Below are 22,393 nucleotides of genomic sequence, written 5' to 3' on the forward strand. Positions count from 1 at the left end.
CTAAGTTCGTATAGGCAAGAGAGAGCTGCTTTCTGACTAATAGTAATAGTATTGCTGGACTTGGTGAAATAACTGTCAGAACTATTTCTGAATCACTGTGGCTGTAACGTGTCCTGTAAGAGCTTTGCTGCTAGCTCTGTTAATTGAAGGCACAGTGAGAGATGAAAGTGAAGTAGTTAGTAAAATCAGGCTCTTAAGCGTAGGCTCAGGTGCTGCTACAGGAAGAAGTATTAGCAATGAAGACAACTGTTACAAAAAGAACAGTGTAGTATATTGCCAAAAGAAGAAGAAGAAAAAACAAATATATATTTATAAGGAGGAGTCAGATTCCAGGAGAAACTCAGAACCTCAGCTCTATATATATATGTGTGTATATATATATACTGCTTTCTGAACTCTGTTCTTGTGAATTGGATGCATAATTACCTAGCTGCTCTATTTCAGTTCTGGAGTGATTTTGTATGATGTCTCTGCCTTATGCATGTGTCCACTCATGGTTGACAAAGAAATGTGTTAGGTTGAAAAGTTGTCTGCAGTTGTGTGGGGTTATCCTTCAATTATGGTTTCTTCTAGGCTTTCCTTAATATTCTTCAAAGGACTTGTATAGTGCAGCTATCTTTGCTGGGGGAGACTGTAAGATCACGTGGAAAACAGAAATCAACTTTACAACACTAGTTCGTCTAATACTGCAATGCTATTTTGCTGAACTCATGAATTTGATTCCTTTTAAGTAATCTCATATGGTTGATAAATCCTTGATTTCTAGACAGGATTACTTGTGTGTGTTGTGTTCCAGTCAGCTATTAATTTGTCTTTTGGTTTGCTAGTGAGAAGAAATGAAGGTTTCAAGAGAGATGATGCCAGTGGTGCTTTGCTGGGTCCTGATGATAACTCCACATCAAGTCAAGCTAATTCTCAGAGGGCAAGGTAAACCCTGTGGGAACAATATGGAGTGCTTTATCAAAGAAAGTATTCTAAATCCACAAGCAAAATTTTTACTCCCATGCCAGCTTCTGCTTAAGGTTAAAAAATGGCATGTTGCTCTTGAAAGAAAATAGTATTTCATAATTACATATTGAAGCCTGAAGTTAAAGTTAAGATGCGCAGTGGTGTAGAGGTAGGTATACCAGTTAGGAGTACAAGTTCAATTCCTTTATTTAATGGAGACTGGGTTGTACTCTATGAAGTTTTTGTATCTGTCAGAAGATTTCTGTTCAGCTTGGAATTATTAAAATAATTTTCTAAAAGTTTTGGAAAGAATATTAATACAGATTAATTTGCCACTTTTTCATTTAGTAAGGAAATGCTAGTATGCTTATTTCTTTGAAATAAGCCAAAAGCCATACATTTGGTTGTGTGTTCTGGCAAACTCTTAGTTTATGTTGTGTTTATATTTGTTTTTTTTTCTTTAATACCTCAGCACTGATTAGGCAGGTAAATTCAGTAACAATTCATGGGTTTTGAATTATTTTTTTTTCTGTGCTATTTACTTGAATTTACATGTGTTTGAGTTGTTGGGTTTTGTGGGATTTTTTTTTTTCACATGTTCATCAATACTGCTTTAAACAGTAGGCTCTGATTTGTACATAATCTTAAGACAGCATCTTTGTATAACAGAAGCATATCTTGACATATCTGTTAGGTTTTGAGAGTGGTTCCATTCTGAATGTTTAAGAATTTTTACCGATACTGACCTTTTGGATGGAAATTTTTTCATGTAGTCTCTGCCAGATGCTGGATCACCTTGGAATATTTTATCAAAATAATTCAAATCATTTGGAGGGGTGGGGGAGAACAAACCCACACGTTTTCCTCCTCTTCCCTCACCACATTACAACAACAGATCCTTCTCTCAGCAGCTTTTTGCTTCGCTTGGGGTAGAGCAGAAGAAAGATTGCGGCTGTGCTCAATATTTTAGAATATTTTCATGGGTTTGGCATAAGTTGAATGGGAATCCTGCTCTAGCCCATTGAAGAAGCTTAGAGATGTCCGAAGATTGGAACTGTTGCAGGTGATGTGGCAAGGCTGTCAAGTGTCCATTGTGTTCATTTAACGTCTAGGGTTATGTGCAGTGAGTAGGGCTTAGCGCCATGAATTGAACACGGAGATGAAAATAAATGATCATCTGCTTCTTGCTCTATATTGTGTGCTTTAAATGGATATGCGTCTCGGGTGAGCTATATCTTGAGTGCAGATGAGCAAGAGAGCAGTTACTTGGAAATCTTACAGCTTTTGGTGACCTGCTGAGCAGCAGCAATGGTTTTATTACTACTTGCACTTTCCCTGAAAAATGCAGTCCTCTAGAAATGTATACATTGGTATTTCTTACAGGGGAGAAGTATTTAAGCATTACTTATCTGGGTCAGCACTGCTTTGTTGTCAGGAATATGGTATGTATTCATGTAATAGCATATATGATGGACTGCAGTGTCCAAGCAGTCTTAGAAATCCAGCCTTGCTCGTTGTAAGAGGATTTTGGCTAGTATCTGAGTGTTTAAGGTGAATTTTGAAGGACTTGGGTTGCAGGTTTATTTTCCATGCAACCCTGTCAGAGATGTAAATTTCAGCTTCCCAATTAATGCTGTCTTAGCACACTAAAATGGCAAAGTAGGCTATTACTATTGTGTGTACAGAATGAGCATGTAGCTATCTTAACTTACTTGCCTTTATTTCTTTTGCTGAATACTGCTACGTCAACCTTCATTCTTTTTTGACTTAAACCCAGGAAAGTTGCCAATTCAACACTGTAGCGATGCTTCAAAATAAAACAGCAATAATTTGTGGATGCTGATAGAGAACTTTTGTTCCTATTTGCAAAACATTTCAGAAACAGAAAGTAGTATATGGTATTTTAATGAGTTACATAGTTTTAAGGTGTTTATTATGCAGGTGAAAATGTCTTGGTAAAGCAGTACACGCTTTCTCATGGTTTGTTTTACGTTATTATTGCTCTGTTAAGACTGTACCTTTAGTGGACGTAATCTGTATGTGTGAAATCTAGAAGGAAAATACTGGCTTGCGAGTGCAGCATAGACTTGCCTGTTGTGCTTAGCAATGAAATGAGCTTTACATATACACAGCTATGCAGTCTTACTTCAAAGCTTAGTATTTTACTGAGTCTCCTGTTTTTGCTGGCCTCCTCCACGTTCCTTTGTGAAAAGATACAATTCTGTACCTACACAAAAATGCCATGGTAGGCTACCACACATAGTTCTTTACTGGCTTTCATAGAATCATAGAATCAATTATTCCTCCATTTTCATAAGGTGAAAAAGCTTTTATTTTTTTCTTTAAATCAAAGTACCAGGCGAATAAGTATATCCAAGACAAAAAATGAGGCTGAACTCCTAAAAGCTAGTTTTACAAGTAATTTTTATTTTTTCTCTATAGACCTACTGAGAAACAGGAAAGCAGCCATGAGCAGAATTTGGTTCTAAAATAATACTTACATAGTATCTGTTAATTATGTGAACTGAATAGAAAACTGTGTGTGTGTGGTCTGTCTTTCTGTAACAGCTGTTAAAACTTCCCAGTGCTAACAAGTGTAAAAAAGGAATACTGTCAAAGATGGTAGCTAGTTAAGCAGGGAGATTTCTAAGAAAGTAACGGGGGGGGGGGGGGGTGTGTGTGAAACTAGATGATCAGAAGGTCTTTTCCAACCCTAACTATTCTATGATTCTATGATTTTTATCCAGAACATTGAATGTTGCTGCTTTAAAATGTCTGGTGCTGCAGAAGACCATGGCTTTTATAAGTTTAGAAACATAAGCTCTCAAAGTAAAACTTTTGATAACAGTTCGAAGGAGCATAGTCTCAGTTTACATTTTTTTGGCTGGTTGTTAGATTTCAGAGTTTGGGGAAGTTTATGCAACTTGATCCATTACTTGAATTCCACCGACACTTGGGAGCATGTTTCAGTGTTTTTCTCTGTGTTCAGAGATACCATCTGTACTTCAATATGTATTAAATTTACTGCTCCTGTGGCATGTCCATAGAGGCAGTCTGCTTAATTATCCACAGAATTATCCTTGTAAAACTGAGTTGTAAATCAAACAGGGGGATTTGGATTTGACAGAGTCTGCCACCAATGATAAAAAGAAACACTAACCCAAAACCAAACAAAAACCAGACAGTGAAGCTGTTCAGAGTTATCAACGAGCATGATTTGTGCTATTCTGGTGGGCTGGCCTGCTCTTAAACTAGCAGAAGCAACAGGTTTTTCAGTAGAACACTCATTGTATACTCAAACCCTTCTCATGTTCTGTGACTGTTGTTATCCTTTAAAGTTCTTAGAATGCTTTCCTCATGGCAATGGATACTTGGGTTTGTGTTTCCTCTTTGCTTCTTGTATTCCTTATTTCCCCTTACTCCGCATCCCCCTTTTTTTTCTTTTTTCTTCCTTTACTATTTCTTCCTTTTTCTCTCTAGGAGCAGCAGCCAACATGGAGCTCTTCCTTCTGTTGCCTTTTCCTTCCAGTAGATTTCATTTCCATATTGTTCCTACCTTACCAAAAGGCACCTGTCTTTCTCAATCTATTCCTGACCTTTCCACTGCACTTACCATTAGAGAATGCCTACTTGCTTCCCTTCTTCCAACTTTCTTCTCTGATCCAATACTTGGTAAGTACACTAGGTGAGGAGTTAATTCACTTCCTTCTTTTATAGGAGTCAGCCTTCCAGGTGACTGCTCAGGATAATAAGTAACTCTGAAATTCTGGTTTTCAGTCAAACATTGATAAAAATACAGAGTAGCAGCCAGGTACTTGTCTGATGAAGTACCATAGGAAGCTCACTTTTATGAACTTGACTGTTAGGAATGTAATTTGGACTTCTGTTTTTGTTGGAGTAGTAATACTTGCATATTATGAGCTTCAAAGAATGGATCTGTCAACAGTATCTCCTCTCCTGTAGAATGAGAGATGCATGCCTTGTCTTGGAATCTGAAAAGTGAATCATGCTAATGCCTTGCATAGAAAATTGACAATCTGACCCAGCCAGTTTTACTTACTCAGGATGCTGAAGTGTCCTGATTTCTGGTTGGTGACATTGACTATGTACTAGGTTAGGAAAATATTTAAACCATTTGGGTTTTGAGCTTCTTCCCTGGAAACACCATACCCACCACAATTTGCAGAGAAACTAATAAATATCAACAAAGATGATAAACCAACATACTGATACTGCTTTACACAGTCACTTTTGATTGCTCCTACTGCACTGAGCTGTATGTTGTTAAAAAGGCAAGGGTTTTTTTTTCTGCAGTAGGGGTTTTCACATTAGCAAATGTTTTCAGATGCAGCCAGTTGCAACATGTCTTTTTCATATCATCTTTGGAAGTTCGCAGATACTTATGTTCAGAAAGTGTTTGTTTTTGTTTTATTTCAGAGCCCATCCTTAGGCCTTGATCTGAAATGTGCTTGTGGGTGTATTTAACTTAGTTCATTGTGGATATTCCCACATATGTCGATCTTTATAAGCTTCCTGTTGGTGAAAAGCTAAGCATGTGCACAAGTCTTTGCAGGTCTGAGGCCTTTTCTTATTACTTTGTCCTTTTAGGTGCACATTATTAAGTCTGCTGCAGGAAAGAACAGAGAAGGGAGAAAGGAAGCCATGCTTTGAAAGCCCTGCAAAATTGAAAAGATAATGAGCTTACATTAATACATTTTTCTGTAACTACTCTGAACTTCCCTGAAATTTCATTAGAACTTCAACACTGTTTTGCTCAGTTTGTGGTGCAGTAGTGGCACTTCATTGTTTGGACTCCCATGATAACATAATTCTTCTTATTTTAGTGCTGGGTTTGTATGCTAACCAATGAAACTTTAGCAGTAAAAAAATATAAGAGATTGCAGTGCACTGTTCACACTGTTGGCATTCATTAGAAATTTTGCCATAAGAAGATGAAAAAATAAGTCATGTCTACCATTTAGCATACACAACTAATGTCTAGACAGGTGAATTTTCTCTTAGTTTATTAACTAATTTGTTATTCACCAAACATATCTTTAGGTCTTTTAAAAGGTAGTTACATAAATATAATGTCTTTAAAGGTCTGTAGATTCTTTTACTGTATAGGATTGTATGTCAGTGTCAGCACAGGACTTGCTCTGCATTTATCTGTATTCTTAAACTTCAGTGCAACGATATGCAGGCTTCAAATAAACCTTCTTTACTCTTTCCTGTTTTTCATTACTCCACTGTACCATAGAATTGTAGAATAGTTAGGGTTGGAAAGGACCTTAAGATAATCTATTTCCAACCCCCCTGCCATGGGCAGGGACATCACCCATTAAACCCATGTCACCCAAGGTTCTGTCCAAGCTGGCCTTGAACACTGCCAGGGATGGAGCATTCACAACTTCCCTGGGCAACCCATTCTAGTGCCTCACCACCCTAACAGGAAACAATTTCCTCCTTATGTCCAAAATATATACCATCTAAAGTAACATTTAGGTTAGAATTGCTGGAAGTGTTTTTTTGGTGGATGGAAGTCTTGTTAGTTCCCCCTGTCCATTTATGTTTAAAAATTGCTGATGTATAGTTATGTTAACAGAAAGAGAACATTGTTTTGACTTGTTTCAGGATTTCAAAAACAAGTTGGTTGGTTTATATTTAGCTTGGGGTTTAAAGGTATTTTTCTGAAAGAGTGGAACAGAAGAAGGGGAAGTTAGTTTCATTTTTCTTGGATTTCTTCACATTTCCTAACCTCCTGATTCTCAAATTAAAAAAAAAAAAAAGCCTTTTGTTCATCAAAAACGGGACATGGATTTCTTTCCTTCCACAGAGAATAAAATTGGCAGGACATTTGGGATACATACGTGCTCAGCAAAGAACTGGATAATAGATTGCTGTGTTTTTCAGACACAGTGAAAATCAGGGAATAAATAACACTGCTGTGCAAAGAGTTTGTAAAGAATTGCTACAGAGAAAGTGATTAGAGAAATACTTACTTATATAAAGTACACATTTTTTTTTCTTTAACAGCATGCTTTCAAGCATGTTTTTTCACAGTCCCTGCTTGAGCCAAGGAATTAAGAGATTTTCAGAGCATTAATTATTTTTCTTCCTCCTGTTCACTGTGTTTGTACTGATTCACTGGCTTTGTAATGTCAAGTATTTTTTAGACTGCAGCTGAGCCTTTACTTTTATATGAATAAATGATAAGCAGCTGTAGAAACTTGGCAAGTTTGCTCATTTTCTGTATTGGTGGATTACCATAGAGTGCTAACCTCCTGACTGCTAAGTGTTCTGTTTAATGATGTATTTGATAACTAGTTTTTGTGTTCTGGGTTTCTACTTAAGGGCTTAAAGGGACAGAATATTTTAGGCCTACCTGCTAATGTTTTTATCCCCTCTGACTATACCATAGGCAACATGAAGCACCATTTGAAGGCAGTCTAGTAAGTCAAGAAGTGATGCTTAAGCGTCAGGAAGAAGAAATGATGCAACTGCAAGCTAGAATGGCCCTCAGGCAGTCCCGACCTAACCTCTACCCAGGAGATGCAATTAGGTCCTCCATGCTTGACATCACCAGAGATCCACTGAGAGAAATAGCCCTGGAAACAGCCATGACACAAAGAAAACTGAGGGTAATGCCCTGATCTCAGATGAACTCTTATTTGCATTGAAACAGAGCAGTATTTTGAAAACTTAATATGTGGGATTCATAGACTAGGTCCTGTAACAGTCATCAGCAGATTAAATACTAGGTGTCTGGTGTTGCCCTGATAGGAAAGACCTACTATAACTGGGTAAAATTCTGAAGTTTTGTGGCATTAGTGGCTACATAGCCTAAAGCAGTATCTGGAGATGATAAAACAGATAGCAAGCCTCCCAAAAGACTGCACTGATTAAACAATGTGGTATCCTAGCAAAGGTAAGGTGTAGTTTTCTCCTGTATACTGTGGTGTTTTCAGCCACTTCAGTTTGCATTTATTTCTCTTTGTGGAATGTGGATGTATCCCACCAGCATCAGAAGTTATTAAATGATCAAGTTGGAAAGGTAAAGAAAGGCAGAAAGGATTCATTTGGCTTTTGGGTTTACCCTGAATCACCATGCAAGCTCCCCGTTCCTTTCCAAGCTGTTTTGGTATGTGGATGCAATACAAGATTACAGAGAAAGAAGGAGACAGAGGTACAGGTAAATACAGTGGCTGGTGTTTAGACAAGGTGATGAATGATGCCCTCTGCTGCTGCTTTTAGTGAATTGGATTTATTTATTTTTTTTTTAAGGATGGGAAAACTTGAAAGAATACTCAGGTCTTGTTCCTTTAACTGTTTGGATACGTAACCTCCTGTAATTTACAGTGTGAATTAGTAGGATGTTTATTTGTCTACAAGCAGACAGAAATTTCCCAGGATCTCGACTTGAACCCAGCAGGTGGAATTAGGCTGAAATGTTTCAGCCTTCAGGAGGAGACATGTGTCACAGAGACTTGTTAAGGCTGCCAGTGCAGAAAACCTTAGTAATGTCAGGCAATTGCTTACTGAGATAAGCCCAGATGGTCCCAGTATGCAACCCCACACCCTGTATTTTAAAGAATGACAAATAATATTACAGTGTCACCTTTTGCCTAGCAAAGGAAAGAGCATATGCAGAGTAATAATGTCACTAACACTGTAGCTTGCCAGTGATACCTGGTGCACATGCTGGCAAGATGAGATTTCTTACATACCGGCTCGTGGGAGGAATTCAGTACAATTTCCTAGTTTCAGTATTTGGTACCTCTTCGGCATTTGCAGGGCGGAAGTTACCTGTGCCTCAGTCTGTTGTTCCAACCACACAGTGTTCACTCATACTCTTGTGATTTGCAGAATTTCTTTGGCCCCGAGTTTGTGAAAATGACGATTGAGCCATTCATCTCCTTGGATCTACCAAAATCTATCTTGGTAAGGAAGGGGCTATTCAGCAATCAGTGACGGCAAGTACAGTAAACCAAAAAAATGTGCTTTTGTCACAATTGTGAATGTTGGTATTTTTTACTTCACAAAATGCAGACCAAGAAAGGGAAGACTGATGACACTAGGCGAAAAGTAAATGTGATGCTTCTAAGTGGGCAGAAGCTGGAACTGACCTGTGATACCAAAACAATATGTAAAGATGTCTTTGATATGGTGGTTGCCCATATTGGCTTGGTGGAGCATCACTTTTTTGGGTTGGCTACTTTAAGAGGTAAGAAAAATTATTTCATGTAATTGACAGGTACAGACTAAGAATAATTGGCTACATGGTGTTGAGAAGATAAGCAGAAACTCTGGCATCTACAAAGTGTCTACTTCGAGTTATATTCTGTTGTATTGAGGAAAATACATTCCTCAAAGAACACCTTTGCACAATAAAATTCCATGTTTGTCAAAGTTATGGCAGCTCATCTTGAGCAGCCTGTTTCCTGTGATTGCTAGTTTTCTTCCCTGCTGCTTGTTGCCCTCACTCTGACTAGTACCTCCCAGAGGACTCGAATGGGTTTTGGGTTCTGTTAATATGCTGTAGGCATTGTTGAAGCCTCCTATGGAGGCAGACCCATTGGGAGGCATAGGAGGGCCCTAGTATAGATGGAGTTGCCTTATATAGAAAGAACTTGCTCCTGAGCAGTTTAGTTTTTTGATATTAGAAGAGACTAGAATGTTGGATTTCCTATGGGATAAAAAATATTAGAATTTAAAAAAAACCCCTAGCTTCTGTTTTGTAGCTGTCATGGAAGATAATTTTTATATATAAGATAATACAGATTTATGATATGATAATGTATTATATTATTTATATGGTTTTATATTCATATGCTTCCCTTTAACATTCATGGCAGACAATGAATTTTTCTTCGTTGATCCTGATATAAAGCTAAGTAAAGTAGCTCCTGAAGGATGGAAGGAAGAACCAAAGAAAAAGAACAAGCCCCCTGTTAACTTCACTCTGTTTTTTCGCATAAAGTTTTTTGTGGATGATGTCAGCCTTATACAGTGAGTATATGAATATATTTTTTAACCCTTTAAGCTCTGAATTTATGGACAGAAATTGGATAGTAATGAAATACTGGAAATCTGCTGTAACAGGAAGAGTACCAAAGATGATATTGATTTTTTAGTGGATTTTGGTTTGTTTTCCTATTCCAGGCATACATTTACCTGTCACCAGTATTATCTACAGTTGCGGAAGGATATTCTGGAAGACAGGATGCACTGTGATGATGAGACAGCCTTATTATTAGCATCCCTAGCTCTCCAAGCTGAGTATGGAGATTACCAGGCAGAGGTACACCATCAATTTCACCTTGGAGAAACTATGTTCTTGCTGCATAAAGGATAGCCTGTGAGCTGCCACAGCTTGCGCCTGGACTAGAAGCTCAGCTGATATGCTGTTGGCTATTTTTGCCATGGGCAAGGGGTTTTTTTTCCATAGCCTTATAACACAGGGCCGTTGCAGAATCTGTTTCGAGATCTGGGTGTTAAATCCTTTATTTTAAGTGAAAGTAAAGAAGGGCTTGAATAGGAAGAAACCATACGTGAAATAAAGCTCTGAGTCAGGGTTGGGATTCTTACTCAGAAGCATGTGGTTCTCCAGTTGATTTTTAGTGTATGATTCCCTGTAACATGAGTGTCCATGCTTCATTTGTGCATATAGAGCAGTACATGGAGTTGCTGCTACATAAATGTTTTGTGTTGTAGGTGCATGGCATGTCCTATTTCAGACTAGAACACTATGTCCCGGCTAGAGTAATGGAGAAACTAGATCTGTCCTACATCAAGGAAGAGCTGCCAAAATTGCATAGCAGTTACGTGGGTGCATCTGAAAAAGAGACAGAGTTAGAATTTTTGAAGGTAAGTGGGCAGCAGTTTGCTGCCTTAATCTGTGATTTAAGAAATTCATTGCGGGGAATATGGATGTGTGGACTTCAACCAAAAGCACAAGAAAACTGCTCAGGTTCTGATTAACATTGAAAGAAAGAAAGCTGAAAAGATACTCTCAAATGACATATCATTACAAGGGAGAAGGAATTGTAAGAGATGGGAAGGAAGTCCTTTCACTTTTTTGTCTGATCAGTAGTCTTCCTGCTTTAGCTCAAACTAGATAAAAGCAACTATTGATCCTTATGTTTACCCTGAAGGAAGCTATGATTATGAGGCAGCACACCCTGCTTTTCCTATCCCCTTTGTTCTTTCTGTTGAGAAAAAAAATTATTTAAATTATGAAAAATTTTGTTACAGCTAATACTGTTTATGGTGCTTGGTATGAAGCAAGCCAGAAGCATTACCAAGCAGACTTCCGTGTGCAGGTACAAGGTCCGATGATAGGAAAGCTGTAATCACAGCTGTATTTGATTGGTTCTGAAAGGACCCATCAAGAAATATAATTATGTGTTTTGCTGCTGTTGCTCTGAGGTAATGAGCAGGTCCTGACTTGATACAATGGCTGCAAATGACTTCAGGAGGTGATGTCTTGGTGCTGAGACGCTGGATAATCATTACGCTGTAATTCCACAGTCATGCTGTGGTTCCACAGTCTCTTGAGAAGGTTGTGGCAAAGGCAATGAGCTGACTTGGCCCCTTCTAAGGCTTTGGCTGAAGTGTTCTTGTAACGTAAGCACAGAAAACAAGAACAGGGGCCTTGATCCTAGCTAGACATAGTCTGACTTGGGGTGGGGAGAGCACTTAGATTCCTTCATTTGATTCATTACATCAGTCCTGTATGCCAGTACTGAAGAGACACGGGGAATTAATGACTAGGAGTGCAAAGTGAGTGAAACTTCATCTTTTGGCAGTTACGGTACTTTAATGTGATCACAGAATTGCAGTGTTGATCTAAGTCTACGTTTAAGAAGTGGTTCAATAACAAGGGCATCTGGCTAGTCAGTTTGTTGCCAACAATTTGTTTGTGCAGGTTTGATTTACTCACAGGCATTCTTGGTTCATGCTTTCATTGTCTGATTTTAATAGACGCTATTAAGTGTAAAAACTTGTAATAGCCTTAATTTCCTATTCTTAGATGTTTCATTGTATTGATCTGTATAGTTGTGTCAGAGGCTCACAGAATATGGGGTTCATCTTCATCATGTGTTGCCTGAGAAGAGATCCCAAACAGGTATCCTTCTGGGAGTGTGCTGCAAAGGAGTTGTTATTTTTGAAGTTCACAATGGTGCCCGCACACCTGTACTGCGCTTCCCATGGAGAGAGACAAAGAAAATATCTTTTAGTGTAAGTTGGTCTCTTTTCCTCTGTCTGTACATATCTATATTTGTATGTTCAGATACTGTGTGTTATTCCTGCAAATTAAGCTGCTGTTCTCAGTGTAGTCTGACTACATTTTGGTTTGCTGAGCTGTGTTGTTTTAGGGGTTTGAAAGAGGAGTTTTGAAATTTCCAAGATTTTTTGTTGTTTTGTTTTTTGTTTTTTAATTAGCTTGCCTCCTATTCTGGGGCTGGAACGTCAGCAGCAGAGTTTAACACCTGTGTTTTGGTTTGGCAGATCTGTAGTGATGTGAAACACGGCTCCCCTGCCTTGTGTAAGGAATGAGCCATTATGGAGATAGATCAAAGGCTACTCTTATAGGGAGAAGCTTTACCCATTGACTGCATTTCTGGGCATCCACCCACACTCCTGTATGGGACATGGGTACTGAAGGAGCATGGGGGTGAGAATCCTGCATTAGGGGACTGGGTATTGGCAAATGACAGAACTCAGTGTAATTAAGAGATTCACCTATTTTGCTTTTAAATTATTTTATTTCCAAGAGTAGTTAACTTAAACAATAATGGTTGACAGTGGCTGGCACTTGATCTGGACAATACCAGACAATTTTAGTGGGTACAGCATACTCTGGTGGTCATGTGTGAGTTTTTAATGAGGTGTTGAGCTTCAAGTACTTACCTTGGTTACAGGTATTGAAAACAGGACTTCTAACTGTCTGATAACTTACTGAAAAGCTACAGCCTGTTTCATCTGTGATAAGATTTTTACCTAGAATTGGTAAATTGAAGTTCTAAATTTATTTTTTCAGTAATTTTTAGACCTGGAACATTAACTGGTAGGATTTCATAACTGGATGGGTACCTAGTTATTTTTATTTTGAGTGGCAACACCCCTTGTGACATTATTGGAGATTTTGAAAAGCCCATCCTGCAAAACATAATAGTGCTGTTCATCATTAGTCAGCACTAACAGTAACAGAGACAGATTAAATAATAATAAAGTACCATCTCAGCTAGCCCAAAAGTAGCTTTAAAGTGCTGCTTTGTAAATGTCAGATTACTTTCAACCCCAATTTTAATAGAGCTCTCTCCCATTGGTGCATTTTTGCTTCAGGAAGGTTTGAATGCTGTAAATGCACAAGCAAACACAAAATTCTTTGTAAGCTAAAAGTAATCATTGTCTTTAACTTTTTTATTTCTCCATTGTGTAGAAGAAGAAAATAACTTTGCAGAACACATCAGATGGTATCAAGCATGCATTTCAGACTGACAATAGTAAGACTTGCCAGTACCTTTTGCATCTCTGCTCTTCCCAGCATAAGTTCCAACTACAGATGAGAACCAGGCAGAGCAACCAAGATGCTCAGGACATTGGTAAGGAGTGTGATGTTGTGTTAGTTTTTGATAGCAATCTATATGTATTTTTGTAAGGAGAAAACTGAACTTGAGCTTCAGTAATTCCACTGAGTGCTACGTATGTGTAGCTCTGCATCTGGAGGGTTTGAACTATAAAGAGAATCTACTAAGTAAGTTTGTTTAGGATTTGCTGGGGGGGAAGAGTTGGCATATGACACAAGAGCTGGCACACAGCAGCTCCTCTAAAATGAGCCTAAAAATAGGTCAGTAATAGTGCTTTGTGATTAGATTAATGGCTTTTGGCTTTTTTCAGAAAGAACTTGAAGATACTTAAGTAACAGGATTTTTACATTTTGCTTAACGTGAAATGAATTGCTTTGATGATGTGGAATTACAGATAAAATGGTGTGATCATGAGAGGGCAAATACAATAGGGAGCATTTCATGATGGCTGCATCTGTAAGCTGTGGGTGTAGCTGTCTTTATTCCACTTAATGTTTCGTGGACCCAGTAAGGAACAACGCTGATGCTAGTCAGTTTTCTTCAGAAATGCCATCGAATTTGTGTGTATAATATAAAATCTAAAGGTGTTGTTTTAGATAGAAGATATTAATGGGAGAATGCAATCCTTTTAAACATACTCTGTACTAATTTCTTTACAATTTGGAGCAGAACTCACTTGGCTGGCTGGCTGGAAGTGCTATTTTGGTCAGTCTGCCTGCTCATTCTTTCTTTGTTCCCCATTTTTATCTGTCTGTATTCCAGTTGATGTTAATCCAGACTTCCACCAGCATAGCTGGGATAGAATTTGACCCCACTGCTGCAGAGGTTGTGATCTCTAATTTAAAAAAGAGGGAGAAGGGAGGAGAGACAGTGTGGCAACTCTGCAGCCTTTTTTTTTTTATTCTGTTGGGTTCAGCCAACTCAGTGAAGGGAACAGGGCCAAGCCTTTGTACCATTCTCTAGCTTAGTGCTCGCTTATCCTGAATGGCAAAGCAGCACATAAAAGGCTTTCTTGACTAGGCAAACTTGGTTGCTCTTACAGATGCAGTATATGTTGTGCTTTGGGAGTCTGAAAAATAATAGTTTGTTTCTATGCAGTGCAGATAACTTGCAATTCAGAAGTCTCAGATTTCATCAGTCATCTGTAAGCAGAAGGAAATAAGTCAGTATTATGGTTAATTCCATTACACTTGGTTATTAGAAGTAAAAACACTTCCAAAACTTTGCTTATGTCATATCTTTACTGATCTAAATTGATAAGCCTTGTTTCTCTTTCCTTCAGGGATATATGCATAGAGCAATAGAGTTACTAGAATATTTTAAAAAAGAGAAAGTATTGTAATAAATGTAAGAGAAAACGATGAATCAGCTAGCCAAAATAGCATATTAATTAATTAGAAGCACTGGTTTTTTAAAGCAGTGAAATCCCAGGCAGTATTTGGGAAGCATTATTCTTGGCCTATAGAAGCATCAAGTATTTTTGGGTTGGGGTTTGTTTTTTTTTCAGAGCCCTTAAAATATTAGTAAAAATAGTGGTTAGAAGCAAAACAGTAAGCAAAAGGGAAGGTGATAACATTATTAATTTGAGGCTGATCACCACAGGAAGTGTATGTGTTGAAGGCTCCTTATTTAAAGGTTGGGCTAACGGCACAGTGAACGCAAGCACGTGCCTATAATGCTTGCATATTCATTGGGAGAAGTAGCAGATTTCAGAAGACTAACCTTTGGAAGATTCTTCAGAAATACAGTATTAGCGTCTTGTAAGACTCATCTTGACTTCAGCCACTGAATGGATAAAGTGTTTCAAGATAAGGGAGAAGGGCCTGGCATGCATAGTGGTGGTGCACAAATTTTCATGGAACGTAGCAACAGAAGATGGAGACATAAGGGAGAGCACCTTATAGCCCCTGTGATGTATGTACCATGACATGTTTTTCATGTGTTGCACAATGTCTTCAGTGACCTGGGAGAAAACATTTTAACACATGTAAATCAAATAGGAAGAATTAGGTTTGGAAAATGAAAGGAAATTGCCTCTTGGGTAACATTCTTTCTGCATAAATAGAAAGAGATGAGACATAAAGTTAACTGAGCACTGAGTTTTAAGATGGATATTTGGATTCCTGAAAGGACATACAGAAAACCACAAAGACGGAAGCAAGGGCTAGGTCAGCCTTATGCAGGGCAAGTTACTGTTGTAGTTAATTCTTGCCCTAGGTATTGGGGGAAGGAATGCCTTTTGGAATGGAAATGCTGAGGTTTTATTTTCCAAAGATACTCTCCTATGGGGAATACTTCAGCATTTATTAAAGCTAACAGATGATGTGTACCAAAAAGTAGCATTTACCTTTTGAGTTCCAGTGCAGCTTCCCACATCAGCTTATTTCCTAGCTGCATGTAGAATTTTTAAAAAACCCTACACTAGTTAACCCTATATCAGAACTATATTTGCAGTTGGGGATTGCTTTTCCTGAGACTTCCTTGTGAACTGACTCCAAGACATCAGTGAAGTTTATGAAGGGTTCAGGTGGCCTGATTTCCTTAAAGGCTCTAACAGGCAAACATGTTGCTGCAGCTTATCAAGTTTCTGTGCAAGAGCCAAGCCACAGGAGCTTAACTGCTAGCCTTAGGAGGCAGTTAGGCTAATAGAAATGAGCCCTGCTCAGCTTTGCTTTATGTTAAGAGGGGGTTAGGATCAGGTGTATTATCTTGCATTTGCTTTCGGCTAAGAACCTCCATCCAGACAGTTCCCACGACTCAGCTGACAGTAATTTAATTACAAACCCAAAACCTGTTTCCCTCTGCTGCTTGAAGGAGTCCTAGTTCATGAGTCAGAAAAGTGTGGTAAAGGCCAGTCAACACTTTCTGTTCTGTGCTAAAACATTTACGAATGTTTCTGGCAGGGGAAGTCTCCAAGTGCACCTAAGTGAAGCGATGCTCTTTAACCAGGTAGAGATGCTGCCCAATAACTTTGCAGCTGTATTGTAACTGTGTCAGGGGCTTAGTGAAGAAAACTAAGCAACGGATGGATAGAAGTTGGGTGGAAGTGGGGGAGCCCTTTTTGTTCAAATTCTGGAGAAGATTTGTGTGAGCAGTTTAAGGGAAGTATAGTGTTCCAGGTCGCTTGGCTTGAGAACATTATTTGCTTTGCAGAAAGAGATCATGTGCCTGTATATAAGGCACTGCGATTTGACAGGAAATATAAGTCTTCATACTAACAAGAGGATAAGTATTCTCCTAATCTGTGGTTTTGGACTTCACTCTAGTAGATGGTCAGGTTAATGTAATGTCATGAACTCCAAACTTTGCTTCCTGAGCAAACTACATGGTGGTTATTTATATATACCTGAGGATGGTACATACTTTTGAGCATTTAGACAAAATACATAGAGAAAATATTTGTGTGAGTTGGTTGTTTTAAGATGCTTGCTTTACACAAGGAGGTCACACTAAATGCTGCTGTATAACTTAAATCTGTTTGTTTTTTGTTTAAAAAAAATCCACAGAAAGGGCTTCATTTAGGAGCCTAAATCTCCATGCAGACTCTGTCAAAGGCTTCAATATGGGACGAGCAATCAGTACTGGTAGCCTGGCCAGCAGCACTTTGAATCGACTTGCCGTTCGACCTCTGTCTGTTCAGGCAGAGATTCTGAAGAGACTGTCCTGCTCTGAGCTCTCACTCTTCCAGCCACTTCCTGGCTCTTCAAAGGACAAGAATGAGAAGACTCTGTGGGAGGAAAGACCCAGGGTTATGAGCAAGTCGTTTCATGATCTGAGTCAGAGCCACATCTCGGTTTACCCCCCAAGGAAAAATATCATTACTTCTTTGGACTCTTCCCCCCAAAAAATAGAAGACATAATGGGCAGAGTCTTTAAGCAAATGCCAAAATTTGATACTGGATCAGCAGCAGGAGCATTAAAACTGAGCAAGTAAGAGTCTCTCTGACCGCCCTGCAATATCTTTTTGTGTACAGTCAATGTACATTTTGCACCAGTTTTGATTTATTATTCATACCATTATTTTATTACATTGATCCTTCCCTCTCCCAACTTCCTCTTCCCTCTCTCTGGTTTCCCTTCTCTCCTTCTCCCCTTTAAGTTCAAAATCTCATGCAGGTTTAAGTAGAAGCCCTGAAAGAAAGAAAAATGAATCAGACTCATCATCCATTGAAGATACCGGTCAAGCCTACGTTGTAGGTCAGCATGCAAAAAATGATATTACTGTATTTACTAACCAACCTCTAAAACTGCTTTGTGTGCAACGCCTTTTTGATGTATTTATTAACTGATGGCAGTATTTTGACTTTAAAAAGGAAGCAGAGTATCAGTTGTTAAAGTAATGCAGGCCTGTTGCTCCTGAATAATTGTTGCAGTTAATCAAAAATGTCCTACTTTGGACAATACCGGTCTATCTATACACAGGTGTGCAAAGAATTAGTACTTGACCGTAAAAGCTGCTCCAGAAAACATCTTCAATTTTGTCACTTCACAGTGACATTTTATTGTATGGACCTTTTGATAATTTGCTAGTTTTCACAGTCTGTTTGTCAAACTTGAACTTTTTTTAATGCTTTCTGTTTAAGGGTGTAGGGTGTCATTTTTAGAAGTAGACTCAGTTTGGCATAAGCTGGCTGTTGTCTAGTACCTCTGAGCAGTAACTGCACAGCTCTTTCTTGTTTGGTCTCATTTAAATATAATAAATGAGGTACAAAATTTTTTTGCAGTGCATTGAGTGTTTCACAAAAAAACTCTTGTAATGAGCTAACCCAGACCTACTTACTCCATTTTCAGGGCAAGGATTGGGTCGCACGCAAATAGTCTTACTCTAGGCAGTGAAAATACAGAATCTGCATTTAAAAAAATAAAAATCAGAGCAGCTAGGTAGGGTTAAATTCACACATTGTATAACTGTCCATTAATTTTTAACATATCTATGTTATGGTTTCTGTTTATAGAAGGTTCCCTCTTAGAGTACTAGAAATTACAATGTCCGAGGCATTTGGCAGCCTTAGCTTGCTTTTGATACTTTGCTTTTGCTTAATATTAAATATATTGGTTAGCTACAGAATATCAGAAAAAGTAGAAGATTAAGGTTATAGAGGTCATATAAATGTACAAAAAAAAAAAAACCCAACCCCAAAATGAACCACCCCCCCAAACAAACAAGCAACAACAAATAAAACCAAACAGTGTGACATACGAACACTTAGCACATCTGTCCCTACTGCTCTTGAATCCAGGACTGACTTGGGAGCTATACTTTTTCAGTACTGACAGCGTAAGTCACTGAAGAGTGAGATGAGACATACAGTTTCTGCAGTAACTGGTTGCAGCCATTTACCATATGCTATTAGCTTTACAATTAGTGTTATCATGTGCTTACCCATGATAATTTGGGCAGCAGTTCTGGTAAGGATCCTAGTTACATATGAGATAGTCCTGCTGAATCACATTGCCTGTGCTGGAGGGGGACAGGCATTCTTTGCATGATGAAACTCATCAGCTGAAACTTCAGGGTTTCTCTTGCCTTGTTTACTTTCATAACTTAATACACTTACTATTTTATCTTCTTTAAGGTATGCCACATTTGCTTGGCATTGATCATTCCAAAGAAAATATGATTCTACGTGCAAAACAATTAAAATAGAAATACTTGATACAAATTTCTTGTTACCATAGCAACTTATTTGTTACTGTACAAAATCTGACGTGACCCATGTTGTTTTTTTGGGGTTAGGCATAATCATGCAATCCTATTTAGAAAATTTAGTCTTTGACTTAGTTTCTTAAAGATCCATTAATTTTATCTGAAGTTAACACTGGTTGTAAAGGCCAAACCTCTGTCCTTTGCTTAATTCTTTGCATTTGCATGAGCCTACCATCTATCTTAACCTTGAACTACAACCACAGTATGAGTAGTTTGGCATTGCTAATCCAAAACTACTTCTATGTTTATTCATTTGTTTAAATAAGTAATCTGATATTGTGAATGAGCTCATATGTACTGTGTAAAGTCTGAAATAGACCTTGGTAGCTTTCATATTTAAAGCAAAAGACCTAATAACACTATCTAATATTTCCATTCATGTCACAGGCGTTAGCATGAATACTTCAGAAAATCATCTGTCATCAACGCTATTAAAAGAGAGCGGTAAGTTGATAAATAATATGCTTGTAGAATTAGTTCAGTCAGTTTGTGAAGCACTTTTCAAGTGCTTCACTGTTCCACCTGTCCTATTTCTTAAATACCTCTCCCAGTTACTTGAACAGAACATTCTCTTAAATACAACTCCTTATATTTCTTTTTGTTTTCTTCTTGGGGGAGAGAATTTGACGTCTGTGTGTAATATTTTTCAAATATGAATAGTGTCTGTTTAGTTTGAGACTTGAAAGGTGCTATCACCTAACATGCCATACTCTTTAAAGCTCATTTCCCTTACTTTGAGGTTACAGATTCTGTAGAGCCTGAGAGGACTGTTTTCGGTACATTTACTCTTTAGGTTTAGCTTGGTTTGGGAGAAAAACTCTTCTTTCAGTGTATTGCACTATCTTGCACACTGCTTTATGCTTGTACCAGTGTGTAGAGCTCAGTAGGTTTCTTCTGGTTTTGAACTGCATGTTCCACTTAGGGCAAAAGTATCCCAGGTACTTGAGACCCAAATGAGTTGTATCTTCTCTAGGTAGCAAAATTCATGAGTTCAGACTTATTGTATGTTCCATTTTCTGAAAGTTTGAGGAAATTGGCTTTTTCCAAATCATGCTTCTGTCTCTAAAGCATGTGGGTCTACTTCAGCCTGTTAGGAACTCTCTGGAATCACCTAATCATGTAAATCTGTTGTGCTCAAATTTTAGAACAGGCAGAATCAGCAGCCTGTGAAGTTGCAAGTGTGGAAATAAATTTACATGAGAGAAGTTTTAGTGGATGTTTCTTGAATTGGTTGTTTTTTAATGAAGGCTCACCATTAAGAGACTTTAATGAGTAACCTTTTAGTAACTTCAAGCCTCGGTTTCACTTTCACCAATATGCTTACATCCTGCCTACCTGAGCAGGGCATGTAAACACAGATCTAAATACTTTGTGGAAATAAGACTAATAAATCTGAAGAGTCTAGAGCTCAATTGTATTGTGATTCCAAGATACTGTGCTAGGTGTTTTTCTTAGGAGGAGTAAAAAATTTTAACTGAAGATGGGAGTAAGTTATAATGATGGTGATTTTTTGTTTTGGGTTTTTTTTTTTGGTGGATTTGGGTTTTTTTTTTTAATTATTTGGTCATGGAAGTTGTAAGTTGGACCCACTTGTTCAGAACAGCTTTTCAGGTTATCAGAGAAGTAATCTTTTAAAATGGAATAGAATCATAGAATTGTTAGGGTCGGAAAGGACCTTATGATCATCTAGTTCCAACCCCATTGCCGTGGGTAGGGACGCATCACTCATGTCACTCAAGGCCCTGTTCATCCTGGGCTTGAACACTGCGAGGGATGAACACTCACCACTGCTTTGGGCAACCTGTTCCAGTACCTCACCACCCTCACAGTAAAGAATTTGTGCCTTATATCAAACCTGAACTTCTCCTGTTTAAGTTTAAACCCATAACCCCTTGTCCTATCACTTGCAGTCCCTGACAAAGAGTCCCTCTCCAGCATCCTTATAGGCTCCCTTCATATACTGGAAGGCTGCTATGAGGTGTTCACATAGCCTTCTCTTCTCCAAACTTCAAGGCAAGCCTGAAGGGAAGCATACAGATAATGTCTGTTGGCTTTTCAGTTGATCCTCTGCAAACAACACACAACAGAGTTGCCTCACCAGAAAGAGAGATCACTTTGGTGAACCTGAAAAAGGATGAAAAATTCGGTTTAGGTAAGTGGCTTTGAAATTATTGTTGTCATAACAGTTCCTAGAAGTCAAAACTGAATTTTTCAGGTCTGTACTTATTGTAGGACTGAGGAAAGCAGTGCAGACAGTAGCTGGATGTTAATGGCATTTAAGGTGTTAAAGCCTGCACTTATTTGGTAGCGCCTGCTTCTGATTTGTTGAGTGTTGTTAACTAAGTCCATTTCTTGTTTTCTTGGTTTTTCTATATAGTAAGTGTAAGATAATATTTTTATTGTGAATTAGTTATCCTAAAAGTTGTCCTTTAAAGTTTATTTCTGTGTTCAGGCACAAGATTTTGTCAGTGTGGACATCTCAGACTTGTGGCAGCTTGAAGGGTTTAAATGAAATAAAAAGGCATTTTATAGCCACTATGTGCTAATTGTGGAGTGTTTTTCTTACTCTTATAATATCATCAGATGGAACGCTAATTTGAGGTTTAGGGAGCCTGGAAGATCCAATATCTGCATTCCGTTCTTCCTTCTACCACTAATTTTTTTTCATAAACCCACATAATTTTTCCCTGTATGAGTAATGAATAATTTGGTGTCAGTATTGTGCTTTAGAGAGTCTCTGTAAAGTGTCCTTAAGGACATTGTTCTGTCATTCAGAATAGGACTTGTGTAAATTAGAAGAGGTGGGAAAAGTCTACAATACAATAATATTTAGTGTTTACTCTGCACAGAGTTGACCAAAAAGGAAAGAAAATCATATGAAATGCACTATTTCTTCTCTTTCTTCCCCATGCAACCTGTGTACTTTGATGTTTTACCTAGAATAGAGAAGACCTGATATCTTTCATTTTGTTTTTTTCATCTTGAACATTCTTTCCAGGTTTACCTCATAGAATTAGCCCAAGTAGAGGAAAAGTCTAAAAAGAAAACAGGGACTTGAAAAACTCAGTAGGGTCAGACATCTACATGAAGCGTCTGACAATAGAGAAACCCAGAAATTTTTAAGTAAGAGAAAATACATTTCATC

The 22,393-nt window shown here is 38.2% G+C and overlaps 1 protein-coding gene across 1 annotated transcript in view; it reads left to right on the forward strand.

Moving 5' to 3' along the window:
• PTPN13 (protein tyrosine phosphatase non-receptor type 13) overlaps positions 1-22,393 on the forward strand; it is a 120,597-nt gene that overhangs the window by 71,072 nt on the left and 27,132 nt on the right. The window contains exons 9-21 of the mRNA XM_061350944.1: positions 828-927; positions 7,370-7,589; positions 8,815-8,889; positions 8,998-9,172; positions 9,804-9,957; positions 10,111-10,249; positions 10,663-10,815; positions 12,007-12,189; positions 13,394-13,556; positions 17,048-17,471; positions 17,641-17,738; positions 19,636-19,692; positions 21,308-21,400. Coding sequence (XP_061206928.1) covers positions 828-927; positions 7,370-7,589; positions 8,815-8,889; positions 8,998-9,172; positions 9,804-9,957; positions 10,111-10,249; positions 10,663-10,815; positions 12,007-12,189; positions 13,394-13,556; positions 17,048-17,471; positions 17,641-17,738; positions 19,636-19,692; positions 21,308-21,400 — 2,034 coding nt within the window. The remainder of the gene's footprint in view (positions 1-827; positions 928-7,369; positions 7,590-8,814; positions 8,890-8,997; positions 9,173-9,803; positions 9,958-10,110; positions 10,250-10,662; positions 10,816-12,006; positions 12,190-13,393; positions 13,557-17,047; positions 17,472-17,640; positions 17,739-19,635; positions 19,693-21,307; positions 21,401-22,393) is intronic.

The sequence above is a fragment of the Neopsephotus bourkii genome, unplaced genomic scaffold (assembly GCF_033783945.1).
Source record: "Neopsephotus bourkii isolate Nb327-2 ecotype Australia unplaced genomic scaffold, CSIRO-AGI_Nbou_v1 NB_547, whole genome shotgun sequence".
Taxonomy (NCBI): Eukaryota; Metazoa; Chordata; class Aves; order Psittaciformes; family Psittacidae; genus Neopsephotus; species Neopsephotus bourkii.